General features: G+C 46.0%; 1 protein-coding gene across 1 annotated transcript in view; it reads left to right on the top strand.

The window, feature by feature from the left end:
- LOC144168637 (secretin receptor-like) overlaps window positions 1–18,388 on the top strand; it is a 223,913-nt gene that overhangs the window by 186,429 nt on the left and 19,096 nt on the right. Inside the window, exons 5-13 of the mRNA XM_077697583.1 lie at window positions 1,552–1,688; window positions 3,364–3,502; window positions 11,975–12,131; window positions 12,881–12,941; window positions 13,030–13,099; window positions 13,200–13,291; window positions 13,865–14,006; window positions 17,296–17,337; window positions 18,006–18,342. Coding sequence (XP_077553709.1) covers window positions 1,552–1,688; window positions 3,364–3,502; window positions 11,975–12,131; window positions 12,881–12,941; window positions 13,030–13,099; window positions 13,200–13,291; window positions 13,865–14,006; window positions 17,296–17,337; window positions 18,006–18,342 — 1,177 coding nt within the window. The remainder of the gene's footprint in view (window positions 1–1,551; window positions 1,689–3,363; window positions 3,503–11,974; window positions 12,132–12,880; window positions 12,942–13,029; window positions 13,100–13,199; window positions 13,292–13,864; window positions 14,007–17,295; window positions 17,338–18,005; window positions 18,343–18,388) is intronic.

Genomic DNA, 18,388 nt, shown 5'->3' with positions numbered 1-18,388 from the left:
ATCTCAAAAAGTCAAGGTTTCACTCTTACGTTATTGTCCTTAAATGAGTGTGCCGTGTGGTATCTATACAGGGTGATCAAAGTTAAGTCGACAGGTTTTTTAAAAAAATAGGCGCTTATATTTACGCGAAGACCACCTCTAAGGTGAGGTTATGCGCCTAGGAGGACACATAATTACGAGGTAATTATTGATGTAGGTGGCTTAATTAACTACAATTGATTAATTACCTTTTTAGTAGCTACCGTAACCAGGCATGTTTATATTGGAAAGTTAGACGCAATCGTGTTTCTACGCAGTTTTATTTGGCAGAATTCTTCTAGCGCATCCGTAGTCTGAGATATCGAACTGTGAAGTTTAATTGCCGCTCGCATGATTATGCATGCTAGATGTCAAGACCGGCGCATAGCCCCTCCCTTTTGTTCTGTGTTTCGATAACGGCTTCGAGTACTGCAGGTTGCGATAACGCCAGCCAAGAATGAATGGGTGCCAGCTATCACTTTTTCCTGTGCCTTCACCCCTTTGTCGAACTAAACACCGTACACAGCAGGCACGTCACAGAAGGGAGCAGCTTTGCGGTGGTGCAGACTGTCTTGCATGCGTAATCAAGTGAACGGCAATTAAACTTCGCCGTTTGATATTTCGGACTACGGATGCGCTAGAAGAATTCTGCCAAATAAAACTGCGTAGAAACATGATTGCGTCTAACTTTCCAATATAAACATGCCTGGTTATGGTAGCCACTAAAAAGTTAATTAATCAATTTTAGTTAAGTAAGCCACCTACATCAATAATTACCTCGTAATTATGTGTCCCCCTGTGCGCATAACCTCACCTTAGAGGTGGTCTTCGCATGAATCTAAGCGCCTATTTTAAAATAATCTGTCGATTTAACTTTGATCCCCCTGTATATAAATGTAGCGCATGCAGTTGGCATGACGATTATGAACCCTGATATTATTCACAAAGTTCAAAAAACAAGTACGGGTAGAACGTTGGTAGCGCATCCAGGCCATCCGTTGGCAGAACCCGTAGTTTCGCGTGCAATGCAGGGAAATATTTTCTCTAGCACAAGCGTGCACGTAACCCGCCGCGGTGGCTCAGTGGCTAAGGCGTTGCGCTGCTGAGCACGAGGTCGCGGGTTCGATTCCCGGCCGCGGTGGCCGCTTTTCTGATGGAGGCGAAAAGCAAAACGCCCGTGTGTACGAGATTTCGGCGCGCGTTAAAGATCCCCAGGTGGTCAAAATTAATCCGGAGCCCTCCACTACGCGCGCCTCATCGCCTGCGCTGCGTCGGCGCGTTAAACCCTTTCAATCAATCAATCAACAAGCATGCACGTGTTTGTCTGTTAACTCGAAGTTGTCTTTAACAAAGATCCGTCTCTTGCTTAAATTAAAAATTATGATGAGTGTTATCCCCTTTGAAATGATCGATTGCGACTCGCAATAACTGAAGACTGCTTCACAACTTACGGCACAATCATAGAAGAGATTTTACATTGCAAGATTACCTGTGTGTACATATTCCCGCTTCCTTGTGGTCTCGCCTTGTTAGCATGGCAGTTCTACTATCTCATGCTTTCCTATTTTCCTACAGCCACACCTGCCTACAATAAAGCTCATCTCAAAGATTGGCTACACAGTGTCTTTTATCAGCCTTATCATCGCCTTCAGCATCCTGGCTTCGGTCAAGTAAGTTGCGTGTTTCTAACCATTCTTGAATAAAAGTGGTCTAGTTTAACGTGTTTCCAGTTTACACCTATAGGCGTAAATAGGCGTAAACAGCGTTGAATGAATGCCTGCTTAAACTGGGCTCATAAGCGGCTTGGGTTGTGAGGGATGTAGCCATTTAAACGTATACGTTTAATTGGGTATTATGGGTATACGTATTATGTCATGATGCTGAACTGGGTGTGATAACAACTGACACAAAATGAAATAAAACAGCAATGATGTAGTTATAAAATTTAAATGTTTAAATAACTGGCTAATTCAAGAACTTTTATGTGCTAAGGATTTCCGCGCAGTATAGAAATACCTTATTTAAGCCCTTAGGCGGACATATTGTGCTAGCTTGTTATTGTGTTTATGCCTGCTCTTCAATTATTTCAACAGCTGAAGGATATACTGCTGCAGCTACTCTTCAGGTGCGTTGGTTCCATGGGACCGTTTCGTGTTCCTATGCACCAAACGTTCTCTAGGCGCCCTTGGATGCATTTATTCAGCCTCCGTGAATCGCGATTTCCCGAACTCTAATATTTGTGGCATATTAAACAAGCCGCAAATATACAGAACAAAAGAAACACTCAATTGTTGCATTTTGGGCAAAGTACTTTCGCATGAAAGAGTCATATTCAGTTACGATCGTACGAGTGGACCTCCCAAATTGATTTTCGCAGCTTTTAAAAGAACCGAGCCGGACTGCAAGCGAATCATAAAAAAATGATCTCGGAAATGTGAGCTTGAACTAGCGCTCCGGTTCCTCCTATGGGTTGTGCGATACTTATGCATTAATTCCGTTATGCACAAAAATACTTCATTGAAGTTTTGTTGTTTTGCTGGTCCTTTTTATTAATAGCTTTACTGCATTTATTAAACCATCTGCCTCAATGTGCATGTTACGCATCTGTATTTTAGAAATCCGTGCACCACCCGCCTATTAATTCATTTTCCGCAATTTTGTGAAAAAAAGTACAAGTGAAATAAAGTACATGCAAATCTACATAAATAAAGTATATTTCTGGCATGTACCCAATGAGCAATAGGGGAATTTAACCAGGACCAGGAACAGGTACTTTTGCCTAAATAACAAGAAATGTACGTGAACAAGTGCTTTTAGGGCGAAAATGTGAGAAAATGTAGCCATATAAACCTTTTTCACGGCAGAGCTCATTAACCTGGAGCTGCTCCTCGACGACAGATGCCCCAGCAACAAACTGCAGACCAAGCGAATCATCTGCATGGACGGCATCTGCATATTCACGCACCCGAAGGCGAAATATAAAATTTTGTCGATATAATCTCATACGACAGAATCTTAAGCCCCGGTATTGGCATAGCGCACATTACGCTATCAAAAGTCTAATTGCGTCAATAGCCGCCCGGGCACTGTGCGAACCAAATTTCGACCCTCGGTAACATCACCTCAGGCAGGTCTCGTTGTCGTCCCTAACAATACAGGTGACCCGACTATCATATTCGAGAGACTAGACAAAGCTCACTACATCCTTCGGTGCCGACGACTGTTTGCTTTAAAAGATCAATAACAAAACGTTTGCATCGATTTGAGCCAATTAGCTCGATCGTGCGCTTAACAAATCTCGAATCTGCAATGCAAATTCCATGGCCTGCTCTCATCTCTTCACAGGAAGCTCCGCTGCCCACGGAACAACCTCCACCTGCACCTCTTCCTGTCGTTCATCCTGCGGGCGCTGGCAGTGCTCGTGAAGGACGCCATCTTCGTAGACGGCATAGGGCTCAGCCCCGACATGGACTTCAGCCAGAACGTAAGCGGCATCATTAGAGCGGTTTGTTAGCGCTAACTAGGTCCCCGCCGCAAGCGGATTATGAAATACATAAAGCAGTCGACCGCGCTAGAAGTTCGTAAACACGACGAGTTGACCGAATTTTATGTCCACTGGGAAAAAGTTTGAGCTCCATTACACGCCGTGTAGTGGGCGCTGTTGGCTTTACGCTGAATTGGGAGAAGCGTATGAGAGGGTACTTGTACGCGTGAACGTATTTTTGCTTAGAGTTCGACCTTTTTTGGAGCGTTTTTGGGACTTTTTTTGGACGTCATAGTTTTAGACCGCGATGGTGGTTTCGTGCTTCTTATAGATAAGATTAATTGGACTTTTAAACACATAGCTCTAAAGTATACCAATAAAGTTTTATAGGTGGCAGAGGTATGAATTTGCTATGAATCATGTCCTGTCGCGGAAGAGGAAAACATGCATTTTAAAATCAGCAGGCACTCAGTGACTCGATGATGCCGTGCTAACGCCGATTTTCTTACATCCAAGCGGCGCTTTTTCCAGGAAGGCTGGAGAGAACTGAATTTCTGGGGTGTTTTTGGGGAACATGCAAGGCCGCAGCGCCCAGATTTATGGGCTACAACCTCTTAAAAAAAGGCTAGTGAGAATGTTCTAACTGCGGCAGTAAAATACCTAATGAGTACTTTAAATTCACTTCCTAACCTCTTACGTCGCTGCTATCCAAGAACAGGCCCTCAGTGGCTGCTTACTGTAGTTTAGCACAAACAAACTCGCCTATGCAGCTACATGACGCCAAAATACAAGTTCTCTTTTGCTTTATTTTTCTACGGATATATATGCTAGGCTAAAAGAAGCGAAAACTACCAAACGCAGTTCGTCGTGAAAACGTAGTATCGCTAACACAGCGCAGATATTTTTCTCCATGTTCAGTGGCTATGGCATTGTGCGGCTGAGCCGAATATTGCGGGTTCGATTCCCGGCCGCGGCGCACGCTTTTATGATGGAGGCGAAAAGCGAAAACGCCAGTGTGTTCAAAATTTTCCCCCCTCCCACACACACACACCAAAAGAAAGAGCAAGCATGCAGGTCCAATGCCTCTTTATCGAGTCATTTGGTTTGCGTTGCAGATCTTGGCAGCGATATATACGAACCGATGAAGAAATTCATTGACGCATCGCGCCGCAAGGTCCCTTTAAGTGCAAATAAAACGTTTCTTGCTTTATATACGACATCGGTAGAGCACGACATGCATGAAACCAGAGCTCTTACTAATAACGACGAATAAAAAAACACCCGATGAGCACCAGGCATTTTATTCTACGAACAAAAAATACCTTGCACATGATGTGATTCCAATAAATAGCAGCAATATCCAGTCGACGTACACAGTGACGATGGACTACTATCACATGCTTTAAGAAGTCAAGCTTAGAATCTCCGACCATTGGTTTAGTCTCAGGGATAAAATAAGGGCTATTTACCATTTATATCAATCGTAGAGGTGATAACCTGCTTGCGGGAAGACGACAAACATTTAAGATATGCGGCGCTGGGCACATTGAAAGATCAGACTGAACGAAATATCAGAAAGATCAAAAAGGGGGCACGGAAAACACACAATAGAAGGATAGCGTTGTTCGCACAGTTTCTAAAACTGCGAATAAATGCGCGTTATGTTTAGATATAATCTGTGGAGCGTGCTTGTAGCTGGGACCTTTGCGTAACGGAAGAGTGCAGAAACCGCACTTGGGAAGCTGCGCTAAAAATGCGGTAGAAAACGTGCCACCGCCAAACATAGGATGCTACATACATTCGGGTTCAGCTCCGTTCGGTTCAGCTCCGGTTCGGAAGCTTGAACTGGTTCGCGAACCGGTTCGGTGAATAAACTATTACCGAAGCGTGAAAGAACATTTGTAGGTTAAAGCAACCGTAAAAAGTTAATACAGCTTTGGTGCATTCATAGTGCTGCGTTTTCCCAACAAACGTTGTGCAATTTTAAAGACTACAGTAAGCAATTAAGCAAAATATTGAGGAAAACAGGCGAACTGGTGGCGAATCACCAGCTACGTTTTCGCCCAGCACTCATGCTGGCCTATAGGGAGTGCCTAAAGCAACCACCAAGGGTCACGACTGTCATTGGGATATGTACTTTCCCCTGCTTCCTTTTTTGTTGTTGAAATAGCAGTCTTCTCTATGGAATCACCCATAACTCTGTACCGTAAGACGCCAAGAGGTAGGCCTGCGTACCGGCGAATCACTTCCGTACATTTGCAGGGGGCGTGTTAAAATACTAGCGAGGTACTTTTTTTCATCTGTTGTAGCATAAGAAAAAAAATCCTATAGCGACGACGTAAATGGTACCTATCAATTCGATTGTTTGGCCACCTAGAAAAATTGGTTAGCTGTTACCTTCTCGAGGGTGTGATCCGAAGTTTTGTTAAATGTACCCTGTAGTTACCGCTCAGCAACTTTATATTTCTCTGATCACTTGAATGCCTTTTGAGATAGCTATCATGCATGTGTGCGTCATCATGAACACTGCTGCGTTCCTCGCGACCACCATCCTCGTTCCCTCGGCTACATTGCGAAATCTTACCACAGGGTATGCAATTACAAATTGAAAGGGTGATAGGACTCGTGAATAACGAGACAAACTCTTTGGGGAAGACGTTTTTTAATTTGTCGACAACAGTACCTCCTCCCGTCCTTCAGAATGAGTAGCAGGAGCATCAGAGTAGCAATTTAGACTAGTAGGGTAAATGGTATCCTCCCAAACGAAGCAGCGCTGAAAAGGACGAAACAGCAGAAGAAGCAGAAAGGATGAGCACTGGGCAAATGGGGCAGCGCGGGACGGGCCTGCCTTTCCGCATGTGAGGTTATTTCTTCCAACACAAAATGCATAGTTCCTAAATGCCGATAGGTAAAATACGTAAAGACAAAATGCGTAAAGGTAAGGTATGGCAGGATACCACATCTAAGCGAGTGATTAGAAATCTTGCAGCTGCGGATACAGACACGAGAAAGTTTTCTTGCTTCTGCATGGAATCGCACTAAAAAATCTGCAGTTTCAGTCATGTACCCCCTCGTTCCACTTATTGCTTTCTGTTCTACTTTATCGGCGTGTAGTATGCTATTATATGTTATGCAATATTACACTTAAGTGTATACATACAGCATAATATAATAAAACGCTCTTAATTTGCTGAAACCTTTTGTAGGGGCATTCAAAAAGCGCCGTATAGTTATCGTTGTTACTGTTAGCTGCTATTTCTATCTTCGCGCATAAAAAACCCGAGACTTTTCAAGATTTCTGCTGGACTTTCCCGAGCCTTAACTGGGAGCCATTATGAAAGAAATTTGGCCGTCCTGAAAAATACGCCACATAGGAGTCGTTCACGGCTTGTAGCTTCGGTTTACCGGGCAGGCAGAGAAAGTTGCTTGTGAGGTTAGAAAATGTCAAAAAACAAAAAGAAAAACGGACGACAAAAATAAAAATGAAAAAAAAAATCTGAACGAGGAGGCAGGATCATCGGCCAAACACAAACTGAAAGACGCAGGACCGCGAGACTAAAACGAAGACGCAAACATATAACATATAAGACGCAAACATATGTTGGCAGAGAGAGAGAGAGAGAGAGAGAGAGAGAGAGAGAGAGAGAGAGAGAGAGAGAGAGAGAGAGAGAGAGAGAGAGAGAGAGAGAGAGAGAGAGAGAGAGAGAGAGAGAGAGAGAGAGAGAGAGAGAGAGAGAGAGAGTATTTGAGCACGTGGAAAACGTTTCTCACCTCTCCAAAAGAACTTCAGACATTTATAGCGCGCTCTTCAGTAAGAGGGTTCAAATTACCCTTGGTGATGGTCTACTATGCTTCCGCTTCTTTGATTTTAAATCTCCCGCGTTTGCGCCATTTTGTTCCCATCTTGCCGCTGATCAAACCTTTCCATTCGAATTTGCTTAATCAGGTTTCTTGCCAGGTATACTTGATTTTACATTACGCTAATCTTGGCGCGTAGGCCTAGGCGAGACGCTACAAATGCGGCTCTTGCCATTGGTGGTTCCATCAACCCCCAAGCGCTTGCGGTAATTCGAGTTGACGGCTGCAGCAACCGAAATATGAGCCTCAAGCAACGACGTGCATTGTGGTGCGACGGGCAGAACACACTGCAGCCAGTCACCCGAATCCTGCGGCTAAGCTTGTGCAGCCAGCCACGATGTTCCCGCGTTTCTAGCATTAGATGCCCGAAAAAACTGTGAGACCACACCGAAAAACGAAAAGGAAAAGGAAGAACCACAGATAAGAGGTGTTGTCCGCCTAAAAGCCCAGACAAGAGCTTCTTCTGCCCTGACTCGCTCCACGCTGATCGGATGCGTCAGCTTTTTCTGCACCGTAAGAGCTCGCACTCAGGAAACCGCCAAAGAGTGTTTACCCGACCGTGCCAGCATAAGAATCTCGTCTGCTCCGAAGAGGCCGGCAGCAGCCTGCGTGTTCGGAAGGCGGCCGAGGTCCCAAACGCTGCGCGGCGCCTGCCGATAACGCCGTTTCCGGGCGAGGGACGCGTTTTCAAAGGCCGCAGCGGCGGGAAGAGAGGTGCGACGTCATTCCTCTCGAAAACTCGATTTCCGACGGCATCGCTGACTAAACGGTCAAAGCCGTTCAATGTGGAATGTTACTGGTTTCTTTATATCCTCGTTTACGCGTAGGCTGTGTGCGACGAGTGCGTGTTATTACAGATGAGCGCCTAATTGTATACAAACGATGATTCAGGACTCGCGCTACGCGTGGCTCTTTGTACTGTGGCTTTCGAAGGCGAATAATGTGGCTACTAATCAAAGCACTGTAGAGCCCAGTTGTTACGTTTCTCGGCACAGCGTCTTCGCAACAGCCCGCTTTTAAAAGCTTGGTTCCCCTGTAAATTCGTTTAAGTTTATTGCAATTCACGGTAATATGCTTCCCCGGGTGTTGGATCTAGTGGTTTTATATCGCAGTCACCTGAGAGACGTATCAAAGAGGCTCTAGTGTATTTCGACAGCGCTAGTGGGCACTCTCCTTATATTGGGAAACTCACGTCAGATAAAGTAACATTTTAAAGCAAAGCTTACTAGCTCTACCAGGCAACGGTTCTTTCGTTCCGTGCGGGACAACAAACTCCCAACGCGACGGAGGCGGCGGCGGGGGAAGCGGGGGAGGACGGAGGGTTTCACCCACGGAGCACACTAGAGATGGCGCTGCGAATTTACCCAGCGTTCCTCGCGCAGAAGGGCCTGCTCGCCGGCGGCAGCGTCGGTGGTACGGCTTTGTCGTCTGCTTTAGCGACGGTTTTTGGGGGCCTGTTTTTGTGCAGCTTCGCGTCCATTGCGCGGTGCCTTCGCACGGCTTGATTAACTTTTTCGACATCACCTACAGGGTAACCCACGCCCTACGTAATTAAGCGGTCGTACGGAAAACATACGTTACGGATTGGTTTGCAGGGCGGGAAAACAAAATGTACAAACCACATACAGACATCCGACCGCTAGAGAAACGCTACCTTTTGCGCACTGCTTGCCACGAATGGGTCTCCGTTTTCTAAATTGGTGAATGCCAATTCGTTTCTGTTTTAAGAGGTATTACAAAAAGCGAAAGTAGCAACTGGTTCTGACAAATAGTGATCATAAAAGTTCCCTCAGATTTCTCGCAATTCTCAAACTTACTAAACAAACTAGTTTAAATCACTATAAATCGGAATTACTAAGCTCACATGCCGAATTGTTTCGGTGTCTGCGCTTGTGTCGAGCGGTGGTGTAGCCCCAAGCTAGCCCCACATCGGCATGGCTAGGTTCCGCTGTCTCACCCTCCGAAAGACGCTCCTATCCGTTTTCTTTCTCCCGACTCACGGACGGGGTAGAGCGATGGCTTCCGCCGCTCTAGCCCGGCCTTGCCCGACACAGGTGCTGCGTTCGGGACGTCGCATGGACAATTGTTGGGATTTTGTTTTAAGCTTTGCTTTCCAGCCACCTTCACAGCACGGATTCTAGCCAATTTTTTTACGAGGACGCTACAAATTAAAGAATGGTAGACGACAAAATTTGGTAATTTTCTGGGCTCTCATGAGAGAGGCTGAGTGCCAAGGGAGAGGCATTGGGTCAGTTGAAGTTTCTGTAGGCTGTCTCACAATTATAAATTATCTTGTATCTAATTTTCGGTACTTCGAGCTGGCACAGCATCGGTAATTGGTGGTATGCTAACATATGCACGCTAATTTAAGCTGGCACATAAGCTTTCGCCTATGACTTTGCTCGCGAACAAGGTCACGGTGATCCTTGTCATGGTGATTGGTCACGGTGATTGGTGGCCTTGATTGCGTCGCACTCAAGCCAGACAGCGCTCGCGCTTCGCGCTCCTGCTGGTCGACAGTGCTATTTTTTTTAGTGCAATGCACTTCTTAAGCGACCCTGAACCTGCGTCCACCGGCGATGTCCGCGCAAGTGGAGATGGGCGCGCGCAGCCTGGCCGCTGACATGGCACATACCCACGTGGGGGATTGGCCAGGAATCTCCTCGTATTCCTTGGCAACGGGGGGAGATGGGCGCGCGCTGCCTGGCCGCTGACATGGCACATACCCACGTGGGGGATTCGCCAAGAATCGGGCGTGAGAAGGGCTAATGCACCTGCTTAAAGGAGTACTGACACGAAATTTCAAAGCTGAGATCCGCTCTAGCAATCAAGTACAACGACAACACAAATAGGTGTCTGTGAATAAATGCATCTTTCTTTCTTTGTAGTTGTGTGTATGTGTGTGATCTCTCTTTCGCGAACATTACCGAACCGCGCAAATTCAACTCGTGCATTCGCACTTTCACATTCTTCCCCTCGGGGAAATGCGGGGAATTTTTCTTTTTCTGCAGACCATCACGCCAGGATAAACCTGGATAAAATTTTCCCCTCCTCTACGCGTGATTGGCCACCCCGAAGTCGTTTTAGCGAGGTTACTCAACTTAAGGCCCCTATAATCCGCGCAGACGTCATGCAGTAAAAATTACCACGGGCGGAATACGTGAGCGAAGTGGTTAGCGGAAGGGCAACAGCAGAACTTCTGGAGTCCCTCGGGTGTGGACCCGAACGTAAACTGCAAGTTGAAAACGTCCCGTTTCGATGTCTGAACTCCTGTTTTTGACAATGTGGTGTCATAATTTTTTTTCCGAGCACCTTATCCAAGGAAACGACGAGATAAATGTCGTCAGGGGTGTAAAATACAGCCTTTTCCTCTCAGTTCTATCCCACCCTGATAATCACCTGAATACAAGATTAATTGGCAAATATTTCTTTTTCACAGAAAAAGGAGAGAGAGACAGAGAAAGGGAGCGAGAAATGAAGAGAGGGAAGGAGAAAGGGAAATTTTTGATTGACCCGATTGATTCGATGGATTATGGGGTTTAACGCACCGACGCTGTACAGGCGATGAGGCACGCCGTAGTGGAGGGCTCCGGATTAATTTTGACCACCTGGGGATCTTTAACACACACCGAAATCTTGAACACGCGGGCGCTTTTGCTTTTTGCCTCCATCAGAAAAGGCCTCCGCGTCGGGGATCGAATTCGCGACCACGTATTTTATAAAGGCTGCGAACCCCTACATCAGGTGAGTCGAAGTTTGGGGAAACGGAAAGGGAGTGTGGATGAAAGGGTGGGCTGAGTGTAGAGCCTTGCCACAGGTAATGTCCTGGGGACGTGCATTAGGAGCATTTTGGACACTTAGGGAGATCGAGAAGAGTTTGGACGTAGTGGCGCAAGAGATAGGTCTGTATAGAGTTGGTTCCCAGAACCCCGGAGAATGGTACTATTTCTTCGCAATAGGGCAGACGGAGAACAGAGAATGAGGATGGCGTTTTCGCGGAGTCCTTAGAGACAAAACTCTCCTTGCGTACCTGTTCTCTTATTCTCCGGGGTCATACTCAGACAGCTATAAAGACGTAAGAGCTGGAATATTATTCACGCAGCTGAGCTGGTGAGCTCGTACGCTTTCCTTTATGCCCTGACGTGCGTGTATCGGCTACATGGTAATATGGGGGAACGGGTGGGAGCCTACAAGTTTGAAGTACCGGTTATCCGTTTATCCCGCTGCCAATGTTACATACTATTTGTAGAGCTGGATTAAGGGACTGTATTTATAACATTTTGTCAGGCCGCCGTCATCCTCTACTGCAATGCTCTACGGTGACGTTACTCCTTATGTAAGGTTTTACATTGAAATTATACAACACAGTGTGGCACACAGAGGCGGGAAGGAATGAAGACGGCGCAAATCTACTGAGTTGAGAACCAGCGCCAGTGGTGCATTACGTCCCTCTGCGCCGTTCGCGTTACAGCATGTACATTGCTGTTGCAAGCATTATTCCCATTACACATTACCTTCAACAAACAAGAGTTTTCCTTCTAACACTGCACAGAACTAAAGGAACTTCGCTGGTGTTTCCCTAACCACCTCGCCTGTGTTCTCTCGTGCGTGCAGAACGTGGACTGCAAGGTGTTCACGAGCTTCTGGCACTACGTGCTCATGGCCAACTACTGCTGGATCCTGATGGAGGGCCTCTACCTGCACAGCCTCGTCTTTCTCGCCTTCTTCACCGACAGCTCCAGCATACTGAGATACGTCGCGCTCGGATGGGGTACGCGGATCGACGTGTACTTTCGTATTGCACCGGCTCTCCTTTTCTTGGTTCATCATTTAGTATTGGTTAGAGTTGGCTCACGTTATTTCGTTATCTGCTGCTCGCTTTTACATCGAAATCAATGGTGTCTGTATTTACCATCAGTCTGTTTGACTTTGTTTTAGTTTTTAAATAAATTTGTGTACGCCTGTTGCTTCCCCAAAGCTTAGCCTTCCCAAACTTTATTTTCTTTTCATCGTTATCCTCTGCGTGACATCTCACCGACTTAGTCCGTTTGTTGTATTATGCTTTCTGATTCCCATTCTTTTAGCGCGAGTTATTACCAAGTTTTTTTACCTTTATGTTGTTTCTACATGTCCGATTTTTTAACATCAGCCGAGATTCAAACATTAGTATGCAGTTTGAGTTTCCCTGAACTGGAAAATACTAGGGTCAACGCTTGCAGTCAACGAGTGGTGGGAAGTTTGAGTCTTTGAAGAGTTCGAAGCGAAATTCCTTGTGCTTTACTGAAGCATAATAAACTAATACCAAAGCTTACACGTTTGCAAGATTTCAGTCATAACTGAAGCATTTAATCTGTGAAAACTATAGCCTAAAACTACTGCATAACAACGTTCCTGATCGTACGCATCTTTTCGTTGCTCTAAGTTGAACGTAAAAACCGCCAGCTTCCGCATGTGCTGCTGTAATGTAGTGCATCAATAATCACCCTAACGGAGCGAATGTTTTTCTCATTCGCTTTTCAGGTCTTCCGATTCTTTTCCTTGTACCATGGGTTGTCGTGAGAGCGACTCTTGAAGACATATTGTAAGCGTGCCTCAGCTACTCTTGCACCATTTTCATATCAAAGCGCGTGCCGTAATTATTGAGTGATACAAAAATTTTATTTTTTAAGGTGCTGGACAACAAACGACACAAAGTCGTACTTTTGGATCATCCGCGGACCAATAACCGTCTCCATTGTCGTGAGTAACGCCTTTTTATTCAATGAGAGTGGTCCAACACAGTAATTTTTATAAGGCGGAAGAACAGGCACGCTATGTAACAATGCTTCCTCCTTTTCAGGTTAACTTTGTTCTCTTCATTAACATCACGCGAGTTTTGTTTGTCAAGTTATTTACGACTCAGACTCAGCAGGCTCGCAAGTACCGTTACAGGTGAGTCATCATCGGTGCTCCTTTGTGGGTACACAGAAAAACAGATGGTAGTGACTGTCGACCAGCGTCGAACAATGGAACAAGAAATTTAGCGTACTTTTAGAAACAATTAGATTCAGGATATGAAGTTCGCATTGCCTGGATTACACAGTGTGCTTCGGCTAAGTGGAGCAGAGAGTTTTAAATCTGCATTGATGATATACTTTTGCTGTACTTGTAGGTATTCGTCAGTCCACCATTGTGCTTCATTTCTTGCCATTTCAAGTGTTGATCTCAGTTTTATAGCTTGCCTGGGAAAAGCGGATCTTGAATTTCGTTTTATTTGCGAGATGCTTTTAATGCGATTAAGCAGGAGAAAGTGAAATTGCAGTACAATTAATAATATACACTCCAATTCCTCACAGATTGCCATGTTTAAGTTATGTCAGGGAAAAAAATGTCCATATTGTCAGCAGTAGCAATACGTAAGGCCAGCTCACAAAGAAAACTTTTGTTGCGCTGTTAAGCGGAGTAAGCTTGGTTACATGACCGAATACAAGACTTTTTTTTATTTCTTTGGCACTGCACATCCAGGAAGTGGTTCAAATCTACGCTGGTGCTGGTTCCTCTGTTCGGCGCACACTACGCCTTCTTGCTCGGCATGTCGCTGGCCGCGGCAGGAGACATGCTCGAACTGGTCTGGCTCTACATTGACCAACTCTTCTCATCTTTCCAAGTAAGTATTAACGCTCCCCCTCCACAGACTACCGATGCATTACTACAAGGTAACAAAGGCAGGCAAGGGCCACTAGATCGCTGTTACCGGGCCAAGGGGAACCTAGCGCCGCTTGGTTTATCCTGGGTACGCTGATTTTTAGTTTTTTTTAAAACCATTTTATGGGTGGGGCAATACCCATAGGAGCTTCTGTTTGGGTGCCTGTCCGCGGCTCCTTCTTCCATCCTCTTTGAATGTCCTTTCTAAAGTTCGAGCAATTCTTTTTTCTGTCAGGCGGCTCGGTTTTTATGTCGTTGCAAGAGCTTCTGTGTTCTAAACACCCTTCCTCTTGTACTGATCTTCTTATAGCAAGCTCTTTTGCTGCACAACAATGCCTCACAGGCAAAGCACGCTTTAAAGGCGGTTGGATGGAACGGGATTGGAAGCTCGTAGGTGAAACACATAATAAAGAAAGGGAAGAAAAATCCAATTCCGGTGTTTTACGCGCTGAAGATGCACATGTGGCAGGAGGAACGTTTCATTTGAGGACTACGAAACAATTTAAACCACCTGCATGGATCTAGAATATGCTGTTGTGTCGGTACACAAGCATTTTTGTTTTAAAGACGATATTCTTTGGACTAGCTAAACGCGCAAATGACGCTGTTCAAGTATTCCGGAGTTCAAATATCGCGACACATAAGTTAGATGCTTAAAATACTGCTATCAATATACCTTTCATTCTAGCGGGTTGGAATTTTTCATTGATATTTTTTGCAGATACAGTAAAAAGTATTCCGGATTGCAAATAAAAGATGCACATACCGATACTGGTATACTTTTGTAAGATTTCAGCAGCTTCGTCTTCTCTGAGTACATTTTCCTGTCGGGTTAAGCATTTGAAACCAAATACATGACGCGGAATTTATTTACTGTTACAAGAGAATCGTCAACAGCAGTAAACGACTCCATTTCACACACAACGAAGTGCCCCTAATTGAATCTAAGTGAAACCAGCATCTCAAAAGGCTTTGCAGACTGTGCGGGTCATCATGTTTGGCGCCTGCATTGACATTTGGCCTTTCGGCGGTTTATTTCGGAGTATGAGTCGGCTCCGATAAACTCGGCCGAGTGGAAGAAGCGTGTGTCTTCTTTAATTTCTTGGCAACTCAGCATGCACACCAGCGTCTTATGGAAAAATGATCCGCGGGGAAGCCTCACTGATCCCTGGTTAGCCTAAAAATTAAGGCCTCCCGGCATAGGGAATTCAGCTTGTGTAAAATAAAAGGGAATAGCTACGCAGAACGCAAAGAAAAAAAACAAGAAAAAACGGAAGTCCTTTTTTCTGCGAAAAATAAATCGCGGCTAAAATACAAAAATTGTACCGCGATATATTCAATACGCCTTAGTAGTATCTGACTAGTCGGGTGCAAATGCATCTCGATACATCTAAGTGCATCTCGATACAGAAACAGCAAAACTCAAAAGTATTCCTTAGATACTAACGCGCTATCCCAGTATCGCAATACTGTCCAGCGCTGTTCCGAACTAATAAAAGTGCTGGCACGCCTCATTAACGTATGAAAACATGACGCATGCTTGAGACAAAATATAAGTGCATAACTAAAACTAGCAGTTTTTTTTAAATTAAAAACGATGTGGTCTGGCTATTCCAACACAAACAAAAAAACCGGCTAAAATAGTGTCGAAATAAGGCGTGATATACTAAAAAAATGAAAAAGTTTGAGTTTGAGCACCAGGCGCTTCAAGGCCCACAATTGCGGGAAAATTGAATAGAGAAAATCTCCATCGCGTATCATGTGAGGAGCGAGAAAGGAGGGTAAGATCGTGCAGGGTGGGAGGAGAGAGAGAGGAGAGGGCGTTACGTGCTGGCGCGTGGGTGTGATCTTACAAAGTTTCCAACTGGCAAGTGCATTTTAGATGCAGAGCATCTGATTCACTCGCCTTGTCCCTCCGGCGTCGTCGTCGTCGTCGGCGGCGTTGTCCGCCCCTCCCCCATTCTCCTCGCCGCGCCAGCTGCGCTCTCCGCCGCTCACCCCCTCTCCTCGCCGATAGCGAATACTCTCTCGCGTAGGGCATTGGATTGGATTCGATTGGATTGGCTTGGATTGGATTGGATTGGATTGGCTTGGCTTGGATTTAATTGGATTGGATTTGATTGGATTAAAGTGGATTGTGTTGCGTCATAGCCGCGGCACGTTGCGTCATAGCCGCGGCAGACGCGCTGGGGCCGGCGCATGTGCAGTACTCTCTCTTACGCGGTTTCCTCTCCTTCGGGCGCGCTGCGCATATAACCGGTGTGCCGTTCTCCGGCGAAGCAACATCCACGCTTGGCTCAAACGCCTAGAGTCCACGCCGCTTTACAAGTACGCCAACGTCGTCATCGACTGGGACCGGCTTACGCAGTCCCCTCAACGTTATGCGCGCTATAAAACGAGGTCCCTTCGCCGCTCCGCCTATGCGTCGCATCTACACAGGGGTTCCCGCGAGGGGAGGTGGGAGTTTTTTTTTGCTTTCTAGACCTGTGGTCGTCCCCGCATACATCGCGACACCGGTAAAAGACACATACGGATGCACACAAGGTGGCAGACACAAGTCAACAAAAACACTTCCTATAATAAACTATAGACATCCGCTACTGTAAACAAAGGTCACCCTCTGTGAAGCTGTCGTATTCTGCAGCTGTTAAAGTTAAAAAACAGGGAAAAGGTAACGGATAACTGGAGAGAACAATCGTAGATACAGGCGGCGTTGTGTGTGAAATCTGGTGACCTTAGAAATTCAAAGCACAGTGTTCTCACCCATGTATTGATTGTCTGCTTCGCTATTCTTTTAACTGAGAACGGTTTGTTTGAGTCCGTGCCGCCTGCAGAGGTCTAATATTTGTCGTGCATGTCTCAGCCGCAGCATGGGTATTCCAGGCTGAATATCAGCTGTAAAACCAGAATTATTTTTTTATGTTGTATGCTGCCTTTCCTCTATCTTCAAAAATATAATCTGGAGACATCCCACGGGGGTTAAAATCAATCAAGCCGGGGTATACATCACGTCAGCAATGTCAACGCTTCTATGAGAGGTGTACGTTTGGTATGGTTGGCTTATGGGGCATTGTTTTGTGCGAGATCTTGGAAATGCCGTTCAAGTGGAGCGGTGGGGCGATGAAATCCAACGAGGAAGTAAAGTTAACTAACAAGCAACATTGATGTGCCCTATATTTTGTGTAAAGGTAGCGTTAACACTATGGTCATTTCATTGCATAGCGTAAAGATTTGATTGCATTCCTTTTCAGGGCTTTCTCGTGGCGACACTGTACTGCTTTCTCAACGCTGAGGTGAGCAAGGCACATTTGGAATTTTGTCCTATACAGCATTTCGATTAGGTTGTACGATGCCCTAGCGGCCGACATAAAACAAAGCTATTTTAAACCTACATTGCAGGACGTTGCGCGACACGACTGCTGTACATTCGGACTACGTGTGCCGGTCTGCCAATCATTCCTTCTCTGTTTTATTGTTTAGTTTTTAACTCTCTAACTTCACTAAATCCGTCCGATTGGTTTTGTTCGTTCATAAGAGAAAAAAAAAAAAAAACACACGACAGCATTGAGGTGCGGGTCGTTCATTTTGACGCGCCGCATTGATACTGCCGTTGTTTTGGCCGTAACACGGAAATCCGTAGCTTTTTTTTTTGTTTCAAAACAGCATTTTTACATATTTGTAACTAACATTCCAATGTGCAATAAGTGTCGGAATTCTTGCCGTCAAGGAGGGGACATTCATTATCAAAATGATTAACGTCGGAACAATTTATAACAGGTAAGCTCCAGTGGAGACGGAACCAGTCGGTTTCATTCAGATTATGCCGTAGAGCGTACTTGCGCAAATTAAAAAAAAAAAAAAACAAAGGTCAGCTTCATGCTGGCCTATATTTAGCCCCCAGCAGCCAAATGACCTTACTGTTCGAGCGGTGCCTTACAACTCCCCACGGCTTGCCTTGCAGGTCGGCACCGAGGCCCGGTCCATCGTGGAGCGACTGCGTGACGCGGTTCCCTGTCTGGCCGAGAGATACGACGGCGCCAACGGAGACGGCGGCTCGTCTCGGCGCTCCTTCCCGCGCCACCAGGAGCGGTACGGCAGCCAGCGGCGGACCAAGCGCGGCAGCCGATGGTGCCCGGCGTGCCTGCACTGCCGGCGCCAGGAGGTGCGGCCCCTGCACCCGTCCCCGACGGACCAGCCCAGGGCGTCGCGCGGCCGCCTCTCCTTCCTGGCGCGCTCCATCACGCTCATCACGCGCGTGGACGACCGGCCTCTGCAGCGCAAGGACGACTTCGACCTCGGTGGGTAAACGTGGCGGAGCTCGTGCATGCTTGCTCCCACACTGAT

The sequence above is a fragment of the Haemaphysalis longicornis genome, unplaced genomic scaffold (assembly GCF_048455015.1).
Source record: "Haemaphysalis longicornis isolate Haplotype H1 unplaced genomic scaffold, Haemaphysalis longicornis Haplotype H1 scaffold_2, whole genome shotgun sequence".
Lineage (NCBI taxonomy): Eukaryota > Metazoa > Arthropoda > Arachnida > Ixodida > Ixodidae > Haemaphysalis > Haemaphysalis longicornis.
The sequence above is the reverse complement of the archived record's forward strand: the minus strand, read 5'-3'. Positions and strand labels throughout refer to the sequence as shown.